The sequence below is a fragment of the Siphateles boraxobius genome, unplaced genomic scaffold (genome assembly GCF_051911475.1).
Source record: "Siphateles boraxobius isolate OS27281-9 unplaced genomic scaffold, OSU_SipBor_1 91, whole genome shotgun sequence".
Taxonomy (NCBI): domain Eukaryota; kingdom Metazoa; phylum Chordata; class Actinopteri; order Cypriniformes; family Leuciscidae; genus Siphateles; species Siphateles boraxobius.
The window spans coordinates 266,609-289,000 of record NW_027509221.1 but is presented as its reverse complement, the minus strand read 5'-3'; the positions used below and the strand labels follow the sequence as shown (position 1 = coordinate 289,000).

General features: G+C 45.3%; 1 protein-coding gene across 4 annotated transcripts in view; it reads left to right on the top strand.

The window, feature by feature from the left end:
* LOC143733141 (proprotein convertase subtilisin/kexin type 7-like) overlaps positions 1–22,392 on the top strand; it is a 58,527-nt gene that overhangs the window by 23,728 nt on the left and 12,407 nt on the right. For 3 of the 4 annotated variants that reach the window (XM_077224718.1, XM_077224721.1, XM_077224719.1), the window contains 5 exons: positions 536–626; positions 7,841–7,895; positions 18,040–18,178; positions 18,261–18,361; positions 19,516–19,683. In XM_077224718.1, the coding sequence (XP_077080833.1) occupies positions 536–626; positions 7,841–7,895; positions 18,040–18,178; positions 18,261–18,361; positions 19,516–19,683 (554 nt within the window). The remainder of the gene's footprint in view (positions 1–535; positions 627–7,840; positions 7,896–18,039; positions 18,179–18,260; positions 18,362–19,515; positions 19,684–22,392) is intronic. The other variant, XM_077224720.1, reaches the window with a different exon arrangement.

Below are 22,392 nucleotides of genomic sequence, written 5' to 3'. Positions count from 1 at the left end.
GTCTGACTGTCTCTCTGTCTGTCTGACTGTCTGTCTGTTTGACTGTCTCTCTGTCTGTCTGACTGTCTCTCTGTCTGTCTCACTGTCTGTCTGTCTCACTGTCTGTCTGACTGTCTCTCTGTCTGTCTGACTGTCTCTCTGTCTGTCTGACTGTCTGTCTCACTGTCTGTCTGACTGTCTCTCTGTCTGTCTGACTGTCTCTCTGTCTGTCTGACTGTCTCACTGTCTGTCTGTCTCACTGTCTGTCTCACTGTCTGTCTCACTGATTGTCTCACTGTCTGTCTGTCTTTCTCAATGTCTGACTGTCTGTCTTTCTCACTGTCTGACTGTCTGTCTGTCTCACTGCCTTTCTCAATGTCTGACTGTCTGTCTTTCTCACTGTCTGACTGTCTGTCTGTCTGACTGTCTGTCTCACTGTCTGACTGTCTGTCTCACTGTCTGACTGTCTGTCTCACTGTCTGACTGTCTGTCTCACTGTCTGACTGTCTGTCTGTCTCACTGCCTGTCTCACTGCCTGTCTCACTGTCTGACTCAGGCATCCGGGTGCTGGACGGACCCCTCACTGACAGCATGGAGGCGGTGGCCTTTAACAAGCACTACCAGGTCAATCACATCTACAGCTGCAGGTGTGTTTCTGTGCCCAGATCAATCAACAATGATACACACTGTTTAATCTAAACACTGCTACGCTACTTATTTGCTGTAGTTGAGAGCTCTTGATGGTCACTACTGTCAGTCCTAGACTGGCTTTTATAATGTTAATTTTAGTATGCAGATAAAAAAGAAACAAGTTAAAGCTTTAAAACAAGCTTCCATTCGTTAGTGAAGTACTTTAGTTAACATTAACTAACAGTGAGCAATATTTCTACTGGATTTATTCATCTTGATGTCAATTTCAACACTTGCAATATGTCAGCATTAATGAACGTGTCTTCTGGGATATTGTTCACTCAGTTTGCCTGTTATGCCTGATACTGTGACTCAAGTTACATCAGCTCTTTAGCAAACTAATGTTGTTACTATTTGAAGTACATAAGTCTTCTGTTCCCTTGCGAATGGGAACTCGCACTGCGTCGAAGGAGTTCCCCAAAAACGCCACAGCAAGAACTGCTTATCCAATCACGGTAATCGTTATTGGCCAGCGACGGCCTATGACGTCACTACTAATCGTCACCCGAGGAAGAGGGACCGACATCTGTGCCAGGCGATTCAGGTCCCGCTCGCGCTGAGGCAGAGACTGTAATCGTGGGGTTTCAGAGGGAGCTCGCCGAGGAGTTTGAGAGAGTTGTTTATCTCTCGCACTCCTCTGAGGCTCGTGAGTTTAAGCTGCCGGATGAGGATGTTGTCACTAATATCCTCTGATCTGACAGCGAGTGCTCTGCTGGCTGCCCAAGAAAGCTGGAGATGGCTGATGAATGTGAAGAGGATTTACAACCTGAACCCTCACAGCCACCCTGCCCCACGTACGATGAGTTTTGAGTGTTATGTAACGCGCTTCAGCTCGTGGCAGACTTGACAAACGGCTTCTTTCCAGCCATTACGCTAGAGGATGACAGATACAGACAGATATGCCCCATCTATACAATGAGATCGAAAAGGCATGGAAGAGCCCGTATTCAGCGCGCATTCAAGGCCATATGACAGGGCACAAAGGCCATTGAGTACAATTCGATGGTTTTCCCATTCAGATTGATACCATAACATGGTAATTCCCTGTGCATCATGGTGAGCCTGACTGGCCTTACTGCAATGGATTCAGAGAAATCCAATTGTGAAATTTACAAAAACACAATTGCATTGGGAAATGCACATGTGCTGGTCTCCAATGTATTGTCTATGGAGGCCTATACGCTTGTACAAATAAGAAAATTCAGCTTGAGATCAGGGCTTGTCAAATTCAGCAACCCTTGAATTAGGGATGGCGAAAACTAAAAATTTTCTTGACCGACCACCGAGCCTCATTAGCCGGTTGAAACCGGTTAACCGATTAGTTTAAAAAATATGCCACGCTATTTGAAATAACAGCCATTTCGAGCCGCGCCTGCAATTTCGCAACTCTGTCGCATCTCTCTCTGCCTCCCGCTCACACACACACACACACTGCCCCGGCGCCGCGCTTCCACTCACGTCACTTTTTTTAAATCCCCTACAGCGCGAAAATTAGAGTCCCGCAAACGCGGGGTCGAGGAGCTTGTATGTAATAGGAGGACAAATGGCTCCTTAGTTTCGAAATGGTTTGGGTACAAGGTGATCGCGTTGAAAATAAAGGCGTTGGTCTAGCGTTAGAAGCTCATTTGAAACATTGCAGCGTCTCATTTAAGAAAATGACAGCTCCGAAGAGACTGCTTAGTTTGAGGTAACGTTAGTGCTAACAATAATAAAGAAAGATGATGATCATCATCACCTTAGCTGTTACCACTGAAATGTAGATGTAATGTATTTCTACAGTATTACTACTGTATTTAAGCACTGTATCACACAAGTTGCAACTTACTGTGTCATTCTTTTTGGTGAAATGGTCCCACACACTAACGTTACGTTTCTTTGCACGCTTCATCCTGTCGTCTGCCCTGGCTCTAACCTCCAGTGTTTTAGCCTGTAGCCTTTACTTTTCGCAAACCTTGTGAGCGCGCGAACCCAAACGCTGTGACCTTGCGCCAAATGTTTTTATTGGTTTATTAAGTACAAACAGGCGAGTTATGAAAAATTGAGTGTGAGGGATTTGTTCACGTCACACAAAAATATCTTCGAATAAGACGGCTAACTGTAGTAGCGTTTAGTCCACTGTCTATAATAGCCTAATTTAGAGATCACTTTTTTTTTTAACCGACTACCGACAACTTTGATCGGTTAACGTTGAGACGGTCAAACATCGGTCAAACGGTCATCGGTTAGCATCCCTACCTTGAATGTATTGAAAGAGGTCTCTGTTTCCAACTACTACCTGTTAAGCTGCAACCCCACTTATGAAAAATCCCCAGAAATGGCATACCCAAACTGAAACACATACAGTTCATGAACCCTTTGTTCTAAAAGCACAAGTATGGTCTCATTTGAAAGCTGACACCTGGTAGTTTATTGTAAATGTAGAATTAATTATTGTCATAATGAAAAAAAAAGTTATAAAAAGATTGAAAAAAATAAAGTTATGAGAATTTTTCTTTATGAAACATCTTCATGAAAATAAAATTGAAGTTGGCATTGTATCAGTCTAGAAATGCATTGCAGCTAAAGCCCTATATCTGACCATGTTATACTTAAAATCTGAAGATGATATGTCTAAAACTCTGTATTTAGGTAAATGTTTTTCAAGATCATGTCATATGACTTTATTTATTAGTTTAGCACACCATCAATACACGACAATTTATGAGATTAAAACCATGTTTGTGCTCCAAACTTACTTTATAACTCAAGTCGAGTGTTCTAAATAACCTTTTGTGATCTGATTTGGCTTCAGATAAAAAAAAAAAATCAGACAGAAAATATAATTTTTTATGTATAATGCAACGATGATAAAGTCTATCGATTAGCATAACATTATACATATAATCTATTATTATGAAAATGCCTGACATGGCTCGAAGAACACAGGTAAGTAAAATATCATTGCAAGAATGTTTATTGTCTTCAAAACGACATAATCTGCATGTTACAGCGATCTGTTAGCTCTGCTTGTGGTCGGGGATTTGGGATTTCCTGCATTGTCGAACGCTCTTCTTCATGTGTTTCAAATATGGACTATAATGTTCAGTAGAGCGCCCTCAGGCTGCTGGTATGAATTGAAAACACAGCACATCAGTACACAGCGCTCATAATGATTACATCGACGCATTGGCGCTTTATACATGGAACTTGGACAGGGCCCGGGCACACAGGCCACTGTGGCCGTACGAGGATTTTTTTTTCACGGGGCATGAAGGCCAAAGTGTAGGGCAACGGCGGCCATGGCCGCGTGGCCGTGGTATAATTCCCACGCTGTTTGAGGGGATGCGTGAACATGGGTATGTGTCGATCCCCCAATTGATGAGATGTTTGCGAACTATCTCAGGGCTGAAGAGGCACCGACACTGCTCCGGCTCTACCTTCTAAGCCATTAAAAATTACATTGTGCGTATATAAGCGGTGGCGGGTCTGGCTTGTGCTGCCTTGCACACAATGGCTGTGTTGCGGATAGGCTGGTTGAACAGCAGGGAGAAAGAAAAAGTGTTTCTTTTCGTTGCACCAGTGTCGCCTCTGAACTGTCTGGCACCTCCGTCGAGGCGGTGATGGGAAAGTTCAGAGAGGCGAAGTCTTGCTCGGCTGCATTTAAATCTTGCATAACACTGCGGCCCGAATCCATGCCCAGACAGCCAGGGGGTCCTGACCCATCCCGGTTCGAGGATCGCAGACTGGGCCAGAGGTCCAGAGTAGCTTCTCGCTCCCCTTCTCCTCCTAGGAGCAGGTCGCAGAGAAGAGGAGACTCACAGAAGAAGGATTTGAGTTCTGAGAAACATCAGTGAAGGATCCCCATCCTCTGAGGGTGAATAACAACCACCCTCTCCTCTCTTCTCTTGAGAGGCCCGCCTTTTGCATTAGGTTTAAATGCTAGTGGTGTTACAGGGTAGATAGCAGCACAGGTAGCAGGCTTCCTTCAAAAGCCTCCCATGCAGATATCTCCTGGGCGTTGTCAGGTCTTTCTCTCTAGAAAGTAAGAAGCGGTGTGCTCAGGCCTCCGCCCTTAGAGCTGAGTATAGTAGCTACTTTTTCCAGCAAGGTCTTGAGTTGAAAAAGTGTTTTTCCTCTGAGCCCCTTGAAGATAAGAATTCAAGTCATAAGTTTAAATGTCGTTAGCCTCTTACTGAGGCCTCCATTCACTTGGGTTTAGTAAAGAATATAAAACCGGTCTTGTAAAAAAATACAAGATAATAGTACTTGACCCTGATACTATCCTCAGGGTCATGCTGATGGTAATCCATTATTTATCCATTAGGGTCATTATTTAGAGTACTTTGCTACTCATATCTCATATGTTATCACCCTCACCACCCAGGCTCAGGTAGAGACAGATTACTCCCTCACACTTGGAATGGTTGAGTATGCTCCCCTGAACCCAAGCACTGCCCGGCTGACGCCCGTGACAGTCAAAGCTATAGGCCTTCCAGTAGGCCTCCTCGATACTCCGGTAGCATACGATTGTACTCTCCTTGCTTTAAAGAGTCGATAGCACTTCTGCTGAGTACACTGCCTGTCGGCAATGTTAAATAAGTATAACCAGGCCCACAGATACCCCTTTTCCACCAAGGCAGTGCTGGTGCTGGTTCGTAGCCAGAGCCTAGTTTCAAATCGGTTCTTTGCTTTTCCACACAAATAAACCTGGCTCTGGGCCAAGAAAACAGTTTCCAACTCTGCAGCAACTTTGTGCTGGTCTAGAGATAAGAACAGGTTACGTCAGGTGCTGGGGGCGGGATCGTAACGTTCGAAAACAAAAACTTCGGGACGCAATTTTTAAAACACCGGTCAGCTGTTAACGTTAGCTTTGGGCATGGATGGAAAACAAAAACAACCGTGGTCTGTGGAGGAAACGAACTGGACGCTGGATGCTTCATTAGTCTTTCTACATGGGTTTAGTTAGTGATCGGGCTATAATTAGACCACGTCGGCTATGTAATCGCTGACAAACGGGACAATTTCTGGGAAATTTTAGCGTCCTGACATGACAGTTTTTTCTCTGAACTCTGGACACGCAACTCAAAATCGGATGTGTCCCGGTCAAACCGGGATTTCTGGTCACCCTATGTTAAACACACAACAATAATTTCATAACTTGATATGTAGTTCTCCATTGCTGTTATGGTTGTCATGACGCGTTGCTAGGACAACGGAGGTAGCCCTACTCTGGCTCTACAGTCTGTGGAAAATCAAGCTGGTTCTTAGATAATTGGCAAATAGAACCAGCACCGAACTGGCATAAGCACCATCACCTAGTTAGCATTGGTGGAAAAGAGATAAGAGATGTCTGTGAGAGCACCTGGGTTCTGAGGCTAGCTCTGCTAACAGTCCCGCTATCAAGTAGTTAGGTCTTGACAGGCCTCTTTGAAGGCGGATCCACAACGAGTTGGATGCTTAGCATTGCAAAGGCATTGCAGGCCCCATGGAGCCTCTCTGATTTTAGTCCGGAGCCTGGTCAGTACTTATCAGGTTGAGCATAGTGTTCCAGAATCTATCTGGGGATCGCTCTGTTTGAATACTTAAATCCCTAAATCTGGTAGGCAGGTCGTAGGACTCTCACGAGGCCTCCCTGTTAGATGGAGGCGCTCCGCTTATCAGGGTCCCTTTAGAGTGCGCAGCCTCCAGGATCGAGTAGAGTTACTCCCCTCGTTTTAGAGGGTTATAAAGCGCTATGCTGAGTTCTACTCTCCAGGGTGCCCGTCTCTATGATCCGGTCTGTGAACGATCACTGCCACTACCTGAAATCCTCCCTATCGGATGCCTCCACAAGTGAGGCAAATAATGTTAAAGACTCTGTTTAGGAAACAGACAGGTTGTTGGCAAGGCTAGGTTAGTATGGTGGGATGTGGTGTTGCCTTTACGTCCCTCTCAGAAAGTGACTGGACTCCTTTCGGACCCCTTGACCATATTCCCTTAAAGGAACTCCTTCCACGGAAGCTGTTGGTTCCAAGCCTTTGAATGGCCTTAGTAGCCCTTCGTTGTTCGGAGGACACTTTGAGGCTTATAGCTTGGGCTGTGGCCATAGGGAATACTGTCACTGGAAGCTGTATGTGACCTGAAGGGGGGGTAAGCACTTCACTCAGCATGGTGGCGTTGGTACATCGTTCCCCAAAGCGCCATCGACGCTGTGCGCCGCTTTCGAAAAGTAAAGTCTCTAGTTACGACTGTAACCTCTGTTCCCTGAGAATAGGGAACGAGACACTGTGTCTTTCACCATGTCTCAGGGATGCCTCACTCCCTTCAGACGAAAGTGGATGACGTTCTCTAGGCGCCCCTTATGTACTGGCGGGTCACACTAGTAGTGACGCCATGGGCTGTTGCCGGCCTATACGATTGCCGTGATTGGATAAGCGTTTCAGACATCGGTTCACGCGAAGGAGTTCCCTTAAAAGCGTTAATCGACACAGTGCGAGTTCCCATTTGAAAGGAGATATAGGTTACAATCGTAGCCTGAGACGTTTTACGTCTTTGTTCTATTTTGTGATGTTGTCCAATGTGGTCATATTGAAAATGTCTAAAAAAAAAAAGTATAGTTTAAAGGTTTGTTCAAGTAACTGTTTATATTTTCCCTGTAAACAGCATTTTTCAATCACACATTTATATAAAAAAAAATCATAATGTTTCTGTTGTGAATTAATTGGTTAAAAGTGTCTTTAAAAAAATTAACTTGCATTTTTATCTTAAGTGAACAATGAAATGTGATTTTTATTTTTTATAGATTTTCTTTAAATATAATTGTGTGTGTACACAACTATTCTCAAGTTTTTTTTTTGTGACAAAAGATTAGCCACTTATGAATGTGTTCATAATTGTGTGAACAGTTTGTGTTAGCCTAATAATTTCTTTATTTTAATTCTTTATTTACTTATTTGTGTAAATGACAGCTTTCATGATAAATAATAATATATAATGATATATCATTTTTATAGTATGTTTCACTTTTAGTTTCATGATGCAAACATTAACATTAGTTAATGCCTATCAACTAATAATTAACTGTACTTTTTCACAGCATTTATTAATCTTAGTTAATATTGATTCATGAATGAATAAGTTAGTTCATAAACCATGAACGTGTGCAACGTTTCCACTGAGGATGGTCAGCTGACATGTATTGTTTGGCTTGTAGCTGGGGACCGGATGATGACGGCCGTACGGTTGATGGACCGCATCCCTTAGGCAAGGTCAGTCTGAATATGCATCTCATCAGTGTAATGTAGTTTATGAATGAGGTTCATGAAGCCTTCACCATTTGAGCGCAGGGTTCTTTAATGAGGTTTTTAAAATTGAAGGCCATAAGAAGTCTTAAAATCTTATTTTTATGAAATTTTAGATGACACTTTGACATATCTAAATGCTTTCCAAAATAAAACTTTCTAATTACCGTACGTATTCTTTTTTTATTATTCTATCTTTGTGGATTTGCTTGTTCACGTGACATTTCGCATCACTCGCGGCAGCATAACGTCTGTCTCCTGCGCGCGTAACAGGAGAGAAGAAGAAGAAAGCTGGTAAATGTCAGTTCAGTCCATAGACTGTAAACAAAATATGGACGTAGTGTCCATGACGTCACCCGTAGGTTTCTGAAGAGCGTTTCTGAAGCCTAAAGTGGGCGGAGTCGGCCGTCGCCATCTTGGCAGTGCGTCACAGTGCGTCACTCCCAGATAAATTGAAATGGGCAAAAAGGAGGGACGTGGGTGGAGTTGAGGTGCTGAAACCTACGCCCGCCTAGCTCGACGTGATCAAGTTTGCACAGGCTAAGCTAATGTGCTACTGGCCTCGAGCTAAAGTCACAGCTGATTTGAAGAAGTAGGCCTAAAGCCAATAGTTAAAGTTCATGTTTTTGCCTTTCGAAATACTATAATAGTTAAAAGACATAACTAACCGTGAGACTATGTGTATTGTGATGCATTATTATTCTGCTAGATAAAAATGTATTATCATGCAGTAACTTACAATATTTGCTCTGAGCGTGTGTGTGACAGTGATTCATGCGCATACATGTCAGTTGTAGAGAGCTTTATTCAGTCCATTTTAAATTCTGATAGATATTACCTAAGAAGTTCGAGTAATGCACTAGAAATCCGCGCTCATTTAAGGGACGAAGAGAAAGCACTGACACCTGCAGGATTTCATCTGACCGTACTTTTTTATTGAACACTAAAAAGTTAAATAAGCATATTATAGTCTATCTGCTCCGTAAGATCAACGGTAGCGCAGAACGAGTCTGGCCTCTATATCTTAGACGTTTTTAAATCTGAACTCCAAGAAGAAACGATATTGTCAGACATCCATGAGTGCATGTTCACAGAGGAAAACAGCTGAAAAAAAGCGCTGGTTGTTCTCTCGACACTCGACAACGACTGAATCCAACGGCGTGGGCGAAGGTATAAGGGCGGGATTGTATTAAATTTTATGAAATAATCCCGAAAGAAGTACAAACACGGCAGAGATGGCGAGTTCAGCAGCTGGGTTAGCTGAGGTGACATGACGCTAACAGAGAGCAGACAAACGGCTAGTGACAGCAGCGCAATCCACCTGTCACTCAAGTGGCCACGCCCTTGATTATGCAGCATTTTAAGGCTTAATTTAATTTAAACAGATGAGTTATAAAAAAAATCACCCCCCTCACAGTTGAAGGGCAAAAAATTAGCTGTATAGACCAAAACCACTTCAGACACCAGGCTGTAAACATATTTGTTTCTGCTGTAAAGTTGGGCATTTTAACATGGGCGAGATACAGATTTGACTCACTTTTGCTGCCAGGCGATGAATTGCAGTTTATTTCACTTCCATGTTGGTTTCAAGAGAGAGACAGGGAGGTTGCCGCTTGGGTCAGTCTTTATGTGCGTAGTGGTGTGCGATGTGTATTATCTATGATGATATTGTAATCATTGTTTTAACGATGTACAAGGCACTGTAGCCTGGTTAACACCAGACCCTTCTCAGTCGTAACTGAGTTAGTGTCTGGGGAAGGTTCATCGACAGCTCACTTCCAAAGGGCGTCAACAACGGACGTCGCTCAAATGCCTCTAAGCAATTGGATAGACCTTAAAACCAATCAGATCGATCGCCATCGTGTAAAGCCCGCCTCAACGTTTGTGATTGGTGCCTCGATTTGGAAAGATTGGAAATGAGCTTGAATGGGCTCTTCGCCAGACTACCTTGCAGAGTAAATCTAAATTTGCCGGAAGTTTGTTGGGTTTTCCCAGGCTAAAGGCACTGCGAGCTGACACAGCATTTGTCTCTCGTGCTTTCACTGCGTTATGTGTGCAGTTATAGGTATGTTCCCAAATTTTTTTTTCTTATATTTAAATCATATAATGTTCTTATATTAGAATATCACATCAGCAAGAGGGACGTTTTCCTGTGCACAATTGCAAATGTGATGTTAATATTATGGGTTTGTTTTTAGACACAATATTTTCAATATTGTTTGTTTTCCCTGTATTTCACCGACGAGAATTTCAAAATGAAACCGTAGCAGAGTCTCAATGCAACAGACAGCGATGATTTCTTGACTGAAATCTGCTTTCGAATGAATAATTTTAATGATTCAATGAACAATCACTTGCTTCTTTCCCGCATGAATCAGCCGTTTGAACGAATCGGTTGAATGAATGAATCCCTCAACTCACTTAATAAGTCAGTGACTTGCCGCCACCTACTAAAGTATCCTTTAATTAAAACGTTAAAATTAGAAATCATTTCATATTTAAATAATGAATCTTGAGTAAATAAAAAAAGCAATCTCATAGCTTTATTTATGCAATTGTAGCACAAATATAAATATATTGTAAATAGTGTAAATATAGTGTAAATATATTAATGCCAGTTCTGATGCCGCTTCTGTGTCTCATCACTGCAAAGATGGATTTTGATTTAATGATTTAATTTGACTGGTAACAGTGGTATTGTGTTATTATTCTAATATAATTTAACTTGAATGTTAGTATTTGACATAAAAGGTGATGCATACCTCTAAATAAGTCCATATATAGGTTTTTCACCTATATTTTATTAAATTGAAGCCCCTGGAAATCAATTTAAGGTGGCAAATATTGCCCCTTAATAAAAATATTAATTTCTGTCACTGCTGTGAACTGACTACTGCATAGAATATGAAAAATATGAATATCTTCGTGAGTCAGCTGTCAACAACAGGCCTAAACCAGCCATGGCACCAGCACACAAACACCCATCAGTAAAATATCATCTAATTATCATCAACAAAACGTTGAAAATATCAAGATATATTTTTGTCAATATTGAACACACCCCTAATGTACGGTATTAATTTTGAACCTTAAAAAGGTTTTAAAAAGCCTTAAATTTGACTTTAAAAAGTGTGTAGAAACCCTGTGAGCGGTTCTTTGTACTTTCATCAAGACACAGTGATGGCGCTTCGGCCATAGCTTTACCAGATCAATAAAGCAACCAGAGTTCAGCCAGTGATGGTTTAGAAACACTGTCATCACTGACTAATCCATGTTTTAGTGTGATTTTGAGGAGTAAAGCAGTCCCTGGTCTCTCCCACAGGCGGCGCTACAGCACGGCGTGTTTGTTATAGTGAGTGTGAGTGTGATTTTGAGGAGTAATGCAGTCCCTGGTCTCTCCCACAGGCGGCGCTACAGCACGGCGTGTTTGTTATAGTGTGTGTGAGTGTGATTTTGAGGAGTAATGCAGTCCCTGGTCTCTCCCACAGGCGGCGCTACAGCACGGCGTGTTTGTTATAGTGAGTGTGAGTGTGATTTTGAGGAGTAATACAGTCCCTGGAGTCTCCCACAGGCGGCGCTACAGCATGGTGTGATTGTTATAGTGTGTGTTAGTGTGATTTTGAGGAGTAATGCAGTCCCTGGTCTCTCCCACAGGCGGCGCTACAGCACGGCGTGATTGTTATAGTGTGTGTGAGTGTGATTTTGAGGAGTAATGCAGTCCCTGGAGTCTCCCACAGGCGGCGCTACAGCACGGCGTGATTGTTATAGTGTGTGTGAGTGTGATTTTGAGGAGTAATGCAGTCCCTGGTCTCTCCCACAGGCGGCGCTACAGCACGGTGTGATTGTTATAGTGTGTTTTAGTGTGATTTTGAGGAGTAATGCAGTCCCTGGAGTCTCCCACAGGCGGCGCTACAGCACGGCGTGTTTGTTATAGTGAGTGTGATTTTGAGGAGTAATGCAGTCCCTGGAGTCTCCCACAGGCGGCGCTACAGCACGGTGTGATTGTTATAGTGTGTGTTAGTGTGATTTTGAGGAGTAATGCAGTCCCTGGAGTCTCCCACAGGCGGCGCTACAGCACGGCGTGTTTGTTATAGTGAGTGTGAGTGTGATTTTGAGGAGTAATGCAGTCCCTGGAGTCTCCCACAGGCGGCGCTACAGCACGGTGTGATTGTTATAGTGTGTGTGAGTGTGATTTTGAGGAGTAATGCAGTCCCTGGAGTCTCCCACAGGCGGCGCTACAGCACGGCGTGTTTGTTATAGTGAGTGTGAGTGTGATTTTGAGGAGTAATGCAGTCCCTGGAGTCTCCCACAGGCGGCGCTACAGCACGGTGTGATTGTTATAGTGTGTGTTAGTGTGATTTTGAGGAGTAATGCAGTCCCTGGTCTCTCCCACAGGCGGCGCTACAGCACGGCGTGATTGTTATAGTGTGTGTGAGTGTGATTTTGAGGAGTACTGCAGTCCCTGGAGTCTCCCACAGGCGGCGCTACAGCACGGTGTGATTGTTATAGTGTGTGTTAGTGTGATTTTGAGGAGTAATGCAGTCCCTGGTCTCTCCCACAGGCGGCGCTACAGCACGGTGTGATTGTTTAGTGTGTGTTAGTGTGATTTTGAGGAGTACTGCAGTCCCTGGAGTCTCCCACAGGCGGCGCTACAGCACGGTGTGATTGTTATAGTGTGTGTGAGTGTGATTTTGAGGAGTAATGCAGTCCCTGGTCTCTCCCACAGGCGGCGCTACAGCACGGTGTGATTGTTATAGTGTTTGTTAGTGTGATTTTGAGGAGTAATGCAGTCCCTGGAGTCTCCCACAGGCGGCGCTACAGCACGGCGTGTTTGTTATAGTGAGTGTGAGTGTGATTTTGAGGAGTAATGCAGTCCCTGGTCTCTCCCACAGGCGGCGCTACAGCACGGCGTGATTGTTATAGTGTGTGTGAGTGTGATTTTGAGGAGTACTGCAGTCCCTGGAGTCTCCCACAGGCGGCGCTACAGCACGGTGTGATTGTTATAGTGTGTGTTAGTGTGATTTTGAGGAGTAATGCAGTCCCTGGAGTCTCCCACAGGCGGCGCTACAGCACGACGTGATTGTTATAGTGTGTGTTAGTGTGATTTTGAGGAGTAATGCAGTCCCTGGAGTCTCCCACAGGCGGCGCTACAGCACGGCGTGATTGTTATAGTGTGTGTGAGTGTGATTTTGAGGAGTAATGCAGTCTCTGGAGTCTCCCACAGGCGGCGCTACAGCACGGTGTGATTGTTATAGTGTGTGTGAGTGTGATTTTGAGGAGTAATGCAGTCCCTGGAGTCTCCCACAGGCGGCGCTACAGCACGGCGTGATTGTTATAGTGTGTGTTAGTGTGATTTTGAGGAGTAATGCAGTCCCTGGTCTCTCCCACAGGCGGCGCTACAGCACGGCGTGATTGTTATAGTGTGTGTTAGTGTGATTTTGAGGAGTAAAGCAGTCCCTGGTCTCTCCCACAGGCGGCGCTACAGCACGGCGTGATTGTTATAGTGTGTGTTAGTGTGATTTTGAGGAGTAATGCAGTCCCTGGTCTCTCCCACAGGTGGCGCTACAGCAAGGCGTGATTGTTATAGTGTGTGTGAGTGTGATTTTGAGGAGTAATGCAGTCCCTGGAGTCTCCCACAGGCGGCGCTACAGCACGGCGTGATTGTTATAGTGTGTGTGAGTGTGATTTTGAGGAGTAATGCAGTCCCTGGTCTCTCCCACAGGCGGCGCTACAGCACGGTGTGATTGTTATAGTGAGTGTGATTTTGAGGAGTAATGCAGTCCCTGGTCTCTCCCACAGGCGGCGCTACAGCACGGCGTGATTGTTATAGTGTGTGTGAGTGTGATTTTGAGGAGTAATGCAGTCCCTGGTCTCTCCCACAGGCGGCGCTACAGCACGGCGTGATTGTTATAGTGTGTGTGAGTGTGATTTTGAGGAGTAATGCAGTCCCTGGTCTCTCCCACAGGCGGCGCTACAGCACGGCGTGATTGTTATAGTGTGTGTGAGTGTGATTTTGAGGAGTAATGCAGTCCCTGGTCTCTCCCACAGGCGGCGCTACAGCACGGTGTGATTGTTATAGTGTGTGTGAGTGTGATTTTGAGGAGTAATGCAGTCCCTGGTCTCTCCCACAGGCGGCGCTACAGCACGGTGTGATTGTTATAGTGAGTGTGATTTTGAGGAGTAATGCAGTCCCTGGTCTCTCCCACAGGCGGCGCTACAGCACGGCGTGATTGTTATAGTGTGTGTGAGTGTGATTTTGAGGAGTAATGCAGTCCCTGGTCTCTCCCACAGGCGGCGCTACAGCACGGTGTGATTGTTATAGTGTGTGTTAGTGTGATTTTGAGGAGTAATGCAGTCCCTGGAGTCTCCCACAGGCGGCGCTACAGCACGGCGTGATTGTTATAGTGTGTGTTAGTGTGATTTTGAGGAGTAATGCAGTCCCTGGTCTCTCCCACAGGCGGCGCTACAGCACGGCGTGATTGTTATAGTGTGTGTGAGTGTGATTTTGAGGAGTAATGCAGTCCCTGGTCTCTCCCACAGGCGGCGCTACAGCACGGTGTGATTGTTATAGTGTGTGTTAGTGTGATTTTGAGGAGTAATGCAGTCCCTGGAGTCTCCCACAGGCGGCGCTACAGCACGGCGTGATTGTTATAGTGTGTGTTAGTGTGATTTTGAGGAGTAATGCAGTCCCTGGTCTCTCCCACAGGCGGCGCTACAGCACGGCGTGATTGTTATAGTGTGTGTGAGTGTGATTTTGAGGAGTAATGCAGTCCCTGGAGTCTACCACAGGCGGCGCTACAGCACGGTGTGATTGTTATAGTGTGTGTGAGTGTGATTTTGAGGAGTAATGCAGTCCCTGGTCTCTCCCACAGGTGGCGCTACAGCACGGTGTGATTGTTATAGTGTGTGTGAGTGTGATTTTGAGGAGTAATACAGTCCCTGGTCTCTCCCACAGGCGGCGCTACAGCACGCCGTGATTGTTATAGTGTGTGTGTTAGTGTGATTTTGAGGAGTAATGCAGTCCCTGGTCTCTCCCACAGGCGGCGCTACAGCACGGTGTGATTGTTATAGTGTGTGTGAGTGTGATTTTGAGGAGTAATGCAGTCCCTGGAGTCTACCACAGGCGGCGCTACAGCACGGTGTGATTGTTATAGTGTGTGTGAGTGTGATTTTGAGGAGTAATGCAGTCCCTGGAGTCTCCCACAGGCGGCGCTACAGCACGGTGTGATTGTTATAGTGTGTGTGAGTGTGATTTTGAGGAGTAATGCAGTCCCTGGTCTCTCCCACAGGTGGCGCTACAGCACGGCGTGATTGTTATAGTGTGTGTGAGTTTGATTTTGAGGAGTAATGCAGTCCCTGGTCTCTGCCACAGGCGGCGCTACAGCACGGCGTGATTGTTATAGTGTGTGTTAGTGTGATTTTGAGGAGTAATGCAGTCCCTGGAGTCTCCCACAGGCGGCGCTACAGCCCGGTGTGATTGTTATAGTGTGTGTGAGTGTGATTTTGAGGAGTAATGCAGTCCCTGGAGTCTCCCACAGGCGGCGCTGCAGCACGGCGTGATTGTTATAATGTGTGTTAGTGTGATTTTGAGGAGTAATGCAGTCCCTGGAGTCTCCCACAGGCGGCGCTACAGCACGACGTGATTGTTATAGTGTGTTTGAGTGTGATTTTGAGGAGTAATGCAGTCCCTGGAGTCTCCCACAGGCGGCGCTACAGCACGGTGTGATTGTTATAGTGTGTGTTAGTGTGATTTTGAGGAGTAATGCAGTCCCTGGAGTCTCCCACAGGCGGCGCTACAGCATGGTGTGTTTGTTATAATGTGTGTGAGTGTGATTTTGAGGAGTAATACAGTCCCTGGAGTCTCCCACAGGCGGCGCTACAGCACGGCGTGTTTGTTATAATGTGTGTTAGTGTGATTTTGAGGAGTAATGCAGTCCCTGGAGTCTCCCACAGGCGGCGCTACAGCACGGCGTGATTGTTATAATGTGTGTTAGTGTGATTTTGAGGAGTAATGCAGTCCCTGGAGTCTCCCACAGGCGGTGCTACAGCACGGCGTGATTGTTATAGTGTGTGTTAGTGTGATTTTGAGGAGTAATGCAGTCCCTGGAGTCTCCCACAGGCGGTGCTACAGCACGACGTGATTGTTATAATGTGTGTTAGTGTGATTTTGAGGAGTAATGCAGTCCCTGGAGTCTCCCACAGGCGGCGCTACAGCACGGCGTGATTGTTATAATGTGTGTTAGTGTGATTTTGAGGAGTAATGCAGTCCCTGGAGTCTCCCACAGGCGGCGCTACAGCACGGCGTGATTGTTATAGTGTGTGTGAGTGTGATTTTGAGGAGTAATGCAGTCCCTGGTCTCTCCCACAGGCGGCGCTACAGCACGGTGTGATTGTTATAGTGTGTGTGAGTGTGATTTTGAGGAGTAATGCAGTCCCTGGTCTCTCCCACAGGCGGCGCTACAGCACGGCGTGATTGTTATAGTGTGTGTGTTAGTGTGATTTTGAGGAGTAATGCAGTCCCTGGTCTCTCCCACAGGCGGCGCTACAGCTCGGCGTGATTGTTATAGTGTGTGTGTTAGTGTGATTTTGAGGAGTAATGCAGTCCCTGGTCTCTCCCACAGGCGGCGCTACAGCACGGCGTGATTGTTATAGTGTGTGTGAGTGTGATTTTGAGGAGTAATGCAGTCCCTGGAGTCTCCCACAGGCGGCGCTACAGCACGGCGTGATTGTTATAGTGTGTGTGAGTGTGATTTTGAGGAGTAATGCAGTCCCTGGTCTCTCCCACAGGCGGCGCTACAGCACGGCGTGATTGTTATAGTGTGTGTGAGTGTGATTTTGAGGAGTAATGCAGTCCCTGGAGTCTCCCACAGGCGGCGCTACAGCACGGCGTGATTGTTATAGTGTGTGTTAGTGTGATTTTGAGGAGTAATGCAGTCCCTGGTCTCTCCCACAGGCGGCGCTACAGCACGGTGTGATTGTTATAGTGTGTGTGAGTGTGATTTTGAGGAGTAATGCAGTCCCTGGAGTCTCCCACAGGCGGCGCTACAGCACGGCGTGATTGTTATAGTGTGTGTAAGTGTGATTTTGAGGAGTAATGCAGTCCCTGGTCTCTCCCACAGGCGACGCTACAGCACGGCGTGATTGTTATAGTGTGTGTTAGTGTGATTTTGAGGAGTAATGCAGTCCCTGGTCTCTCCCACAGGCGGCGCTACAGCACGACGTGATATTTATAGTGTGTGTTAGTGTGATTTTGAGGAGTAATGCAGTCCCTGGAGTCTCCCACAGGCGGCGCTACAGCACGGTGTGATTGTTATAGTGTGTGTTAGTGTGATTTTGAGGAGTAATGCAGTCCCTGGTCTCTCCCACAGGCGGCGCTACAGCACGGTGTGATTGTTATAGTGTGTGTGAGTGTGATTTTGAGGAGTAATGCAGTCCCTGGTCTCTCCCACAGGCGGCGCTACAGCACGACGTGATTGTTATAGTGTGTGTTAGTGTGATTTTGAGGAGTAATGCAGTCCCTGGAGTCTCCCACAGGCGGCGCTACAGCACGGTGTGATTGTTATAGTGTGTGTTAGTGTGATTTTGAGGAGTAATGCAGTCCCTGGTCTCTCCCACAGGCGGCGCTACAGCACGGTGTGATTGTTATAGTGTGTGTGAGTGTGATTTTGAGGAGTAATGCAGTCCCTGGTCTCTCCCACAGGCGGCGCTACAGCACGGCGTGATTGTTATAGTGTGTGTTAGTGTGATTTTGAGGAGTAATGCAGTCCCTGGTCTATACCACAGGCGGCGCTACAGCACGGTGTGATTGTTATAGTGTGTGTGAGTGTGATTTTGAGGAGTAATGCAGTCCCTGGTCTCTCCCACAGGCGGCGCTACAGCACGGCGTGATTGTTATAGTGTGTTTGTGTGATTTTGAGGAGTAATGCAGTCCCTGGTCTATCCCACAGGCGGCGCTACAGCACGGCGTGATTGTTATAGTGTGTTTGTGTGATTTTGAGGAGTAATGCAGTCCCTGGTCTCTCCCACAGGCGGCGCTACAGCACGGTGTGATTGTTATAGTGTGTGTGAGTGTGATTTTGAGGAGTAATGCAGTCCCTGGTCTCTCCCACAGGCGGCGCTACAGCACGGCGTGATCGCGGGCAGGAAAGGTTTCGGCAGCATCTTCGTTGTGGCCAGTGGCAACGGAGGACAGTATGACGACAACTGCAACTACGATGGCTATGCTAACTCCATCTACACCGTGACCATTGGTACAGTTCTCTCTGCTCAGTCACGAGTGTGTAGCCATGTCTGCTTCAGATGTGTGTCAGTGTCAGTGATCTGTGCTTGCAGGAGCGGTGGATGAGAATGGCAGAAAGCCGTTTTACGCTGAGGAGTGCGCCTCTATGCTAGCGGTGACCTTCAGCAGTGGAAGCAGACAACTGCGCAGCATCGTAAGCATTAGCATCCTGCTAAAGTCTGCTTTATTAGTCGGAGTCGGCGAAGGAGAAGCCCTTTCTGCCTCAGTCTCTCTGATGTGATGATTGAGCTCTTACCTGTGCAAGCTGTCTTAAATTAACAATCTAACATTATCATGGATTGTCAAATAGCCCGCGCTGGTCAAGAAGGAAAGTGTATGTTTTTACCAGAGGATCCAGTTTAGATATTTTGATTCAGAAATACACGTTTGAAAAAACATAATAAAGATAAACAGTAGTCAACATTTGAAGTGGATCAAAAAAGTTCATCAAAGTTATCCTAAGACAAGAACGGGTATTGTTCAAAATTCATGTATAACTTTGATGAAAGGTTTTGCTCCGCTTTAAATGTTGACTACTGTACATTAAAGATGTTGATCTCATTTCAAACACACGTGATCTTATTCATAAATTACAGTGATTCGGCTCTATGTCCATTAAGCCTTTGACGAGTGCGATCACAGTGAACATTCAGATCAGTGTTCTGATCCAGAGAGAGCCGTTGTCATCAATCGGTATGAAACCGCTTCACAAACAGTGTTTCAACACACAGTTTCATTATTTGTGTCTTACAATCATTCACATGATAGAGTAAAGCACTTTCTGAAAGTACCTTGAAAAGATTATCAATTACAATGGTACACCAGTAGGTGGCGACAGAAGAGTTAAAGAATGTATTTCTCGTTGAATCAATCAAGGGATTCGTTCAAAAACACTAATTTATCCAGTAAATTAAACAAGTGAAGTCTTTATGAGTGAGTCATTGAATCACTCATTCAAACCAATTTTTTTTTTTTTAAATAGACGCAGCGATTAACATGTTGTCAGAACCTCTAGTAAATTACATGTTATTTTGTTTAGTTCTGTTTTCAGAATCATGGGAGAATCGTGATCTCTATTTTAAACAAAAATCAATTTATCCCAATTTATCCAGAATCGTGCAGCTCATGGATGAATCCGATCTATAACATGCATTTAGTAAATAGCATTGCATTTCAATTTCACGCCGGCTTTGACAAAACACATTATTAAAATGTAAAAGTTGAATATACTGAAGTATCAGTTATGTGACACTGGAGCTCCCCCAGATGTATTCAGAGAGGAGTGTGTGTGTGTGTGTCCTGTGCCAGGTGACGTCGGACTGGTCTCTGCAGAGTGGCACGGGCTGCACTGACGGGCACACGGGCACGTCTGCCGCGGCTCCTCTGGCCGCAGGGATGGTGGCCCTCATGCTGCAGGTGCGGCCCTGTCTGAGCTGGCGGGACGTGCAGCACATCATCACCTACACCGCCACACAGGTAACCCCTCACTCCTGCTTTCCTCACACTAATCTGCTGTGCAACATACTACACTCCTATAAACCAGTGCAGGATTTAAAAACTATAAATACACATAGATCAACCTATATCAGCCAGACAGCGGATTAATTCACTGACCATAACCTACAACTCTCTCGTCAATTTAAGATGGTCCAAACTAAACATTAAAGGTGCAGTGTGTGATTTTTAGCGACATCTAGCGGTTCGGTTGCGAGTTGCACTAAGGGCTCAGCCCACTGCTCACCCCTCCCTTTCGAAGAAGCTACAGTGGCTAACATGGGACAAACATATCGTCGTCTGAGACAGCAGAGAATAGCCAGAGTAAGCCAAGAGTGTGTAACATTAACAATGTTTCTGTACCACAGTCCATTATAAACCACATCATGGATAAAGTTTACAAAGCCATAGTCAGGTGAGGATCAAGGGTCTTAATATATAATATAATAATAGTAATCAGCTGATTGTCTCACAAACGTAACCAGCACATTTCTCCCCACATAGCAAACCCATAATACAGCGAGGGAGAAGAACCACATGAAACTATGCAACTATATATTTTTTCTAACAGGGTAGTAAAAGTGTAGCTGGCTAAATATGAGCTGTTACTGTGGCTGAGCTGGTTAAAGCGTAAAGCCTTGTTTAAACTCGACGCGTCCGCATGAGCCCAAAGGTGCGCGCGGCAAAAATGACATGATTGTAACAGCGCGCGCGCCTCCGCATCCCCTACACACCATTTACTACACACAATAGGCTTTTTTCTCTGATTTTGAAAACTCTTCGCGATCGACTTAAAATGCTTCCAAGATCGACTTGTCGACCGCGATCGACGGGTTGGTGGTTCCTGTAACGTTACTGTTTACGGTCAATGACAAGAGTACTAATCAGCTGTCTCACGAACGTGCAGCACATTTATCCCCACATAGCAAAGCCATAACACAGCGAGGGAGAAGAACTAAGTTACATGAAACAATCCAACTACATATTTTACACCACTGACAAGGGAAAAGTCACTACTCACGGTGTTTATGGCTAGCTTCTAGCTTTCTGCTGCTTCTCTTTCAAGGTAGTGACGAAACGCGCTCTGTAACGCTGTTTGTTCGCTGTCGGCTACGGTAGAAACATGGCGTCACAATATGTCGACCTTCATAGAAGGGGATTCCCGCGGTTATGTAGATATAAATGTCTCATTCTAAGGTAATAAAAACATTACGGTTTATTAAGTAAGTTCTTTATACACCACTGAAAACATGGATGTCATATTGCATTTCTGTTAATAGATACTCAAAATTTTTACACATTGCACCTTTAACAGCTTTAAACCTACCTAACTTAAACTCTTATTTTTTTTAGCATGTTTGTAAAACACAGTTATTGTTTAATTTATTCAATGAACACCTGCCTTGTTTAATTTAGTTAGTTTGCCTCGTTTACCTACATATGGTCCAGATTTCTGAGATATTGTCCAAATGTCCAAAGCTTTGCTCAGCTGATCCGACTGGAGGAAAGTCATAGTTAGCAAGTGTGAATGGCAAAAAACCCCACTTGAAATCTGTTATTTTTACAAATCCGTTTCAACCTACATTCATATGTGGCCTGAAATCCTATTCAAATCTCATTTGTGGAAATTCGTTTCACTCTTCATTCGTGTAGCTTTTCTGCCTGTATCTCAGTTTCAGTAATAATGGAGAATCTCTGTGGTTCACTGATGAGGTGTCTTCACTTCTTTCTCTGGATGGCAGCAGGAGGAAGACGCTCACACCGTTTCTGTCTCTGCTTCATTAGTAGTCCAGCCATACACAGCTGCACATTGTCATATTCTAAGAAAACATTGCAAACCCCTCTGTTGGTTTTGGGATAGTCTGACCAACATTGCCATGTATACCAATGAGAGCCACGGGACACACAAACTGGATCAGAATAGCTGTGATACACAGTGTGGACAGTCCATCCTTTAGATCAGATTCCAATCGGATACACAAATAATCAGATTTGGACTGACAGTGTAAACGTAGCCCAATGTCATATACAACAACGCAGTCATAAAACCTCACAAAGGTGTGCCAGCACACCGCATCTCAAACATCTTGAAGCGAAACTCCTGACACTAAGGCCTAAGAGGCAGCCATCCTTCTAGTAGAGTGGGCCCGTACTGCCCAAGTCCGGCCGATGCATCCGCAAGAGAGAGAGCCTCGACTATCCGTTTGCTCATTCTCTGCTTAGATGCAGGGGACCCTTTATTAGGAGGTCCAAAACACACAAACAGTTGTTCTGATCTACGCCACAGGGCAGCTCTGTGGATGTAGGCAGTGCCCTAACTGGACACCGCAGATTATTCCTTTCCTCGTCAGCTTCCCAGAATGGAGGAGGACAGAAGGCCTGCAGAATGATGGATCTGGCCACAGTAGTGCCTTTACTATGCCGGGCGCAAAGTCCAAGCACGAAGGGGAAACCGACAAATCTTGTAAATCTCCTATCCTTTTAAGAGAAGTAATAGCCAGGAGGAAAAACGTCTTGAGAGTCAGAAGCTTGACTGGAACCTCATCAGTAGGCTCAAAGTGAGCCAGGGATAGGCCTCGGAGCACCACGGCCAAAGCCCATGCCGGTACCCTAGTGCATTCTGCAGGCCTCAGCCTCAAAGTGCCACGGAGCAAACATGTTAGTAAGGGGTCTCTCCCTAAAGACATACCA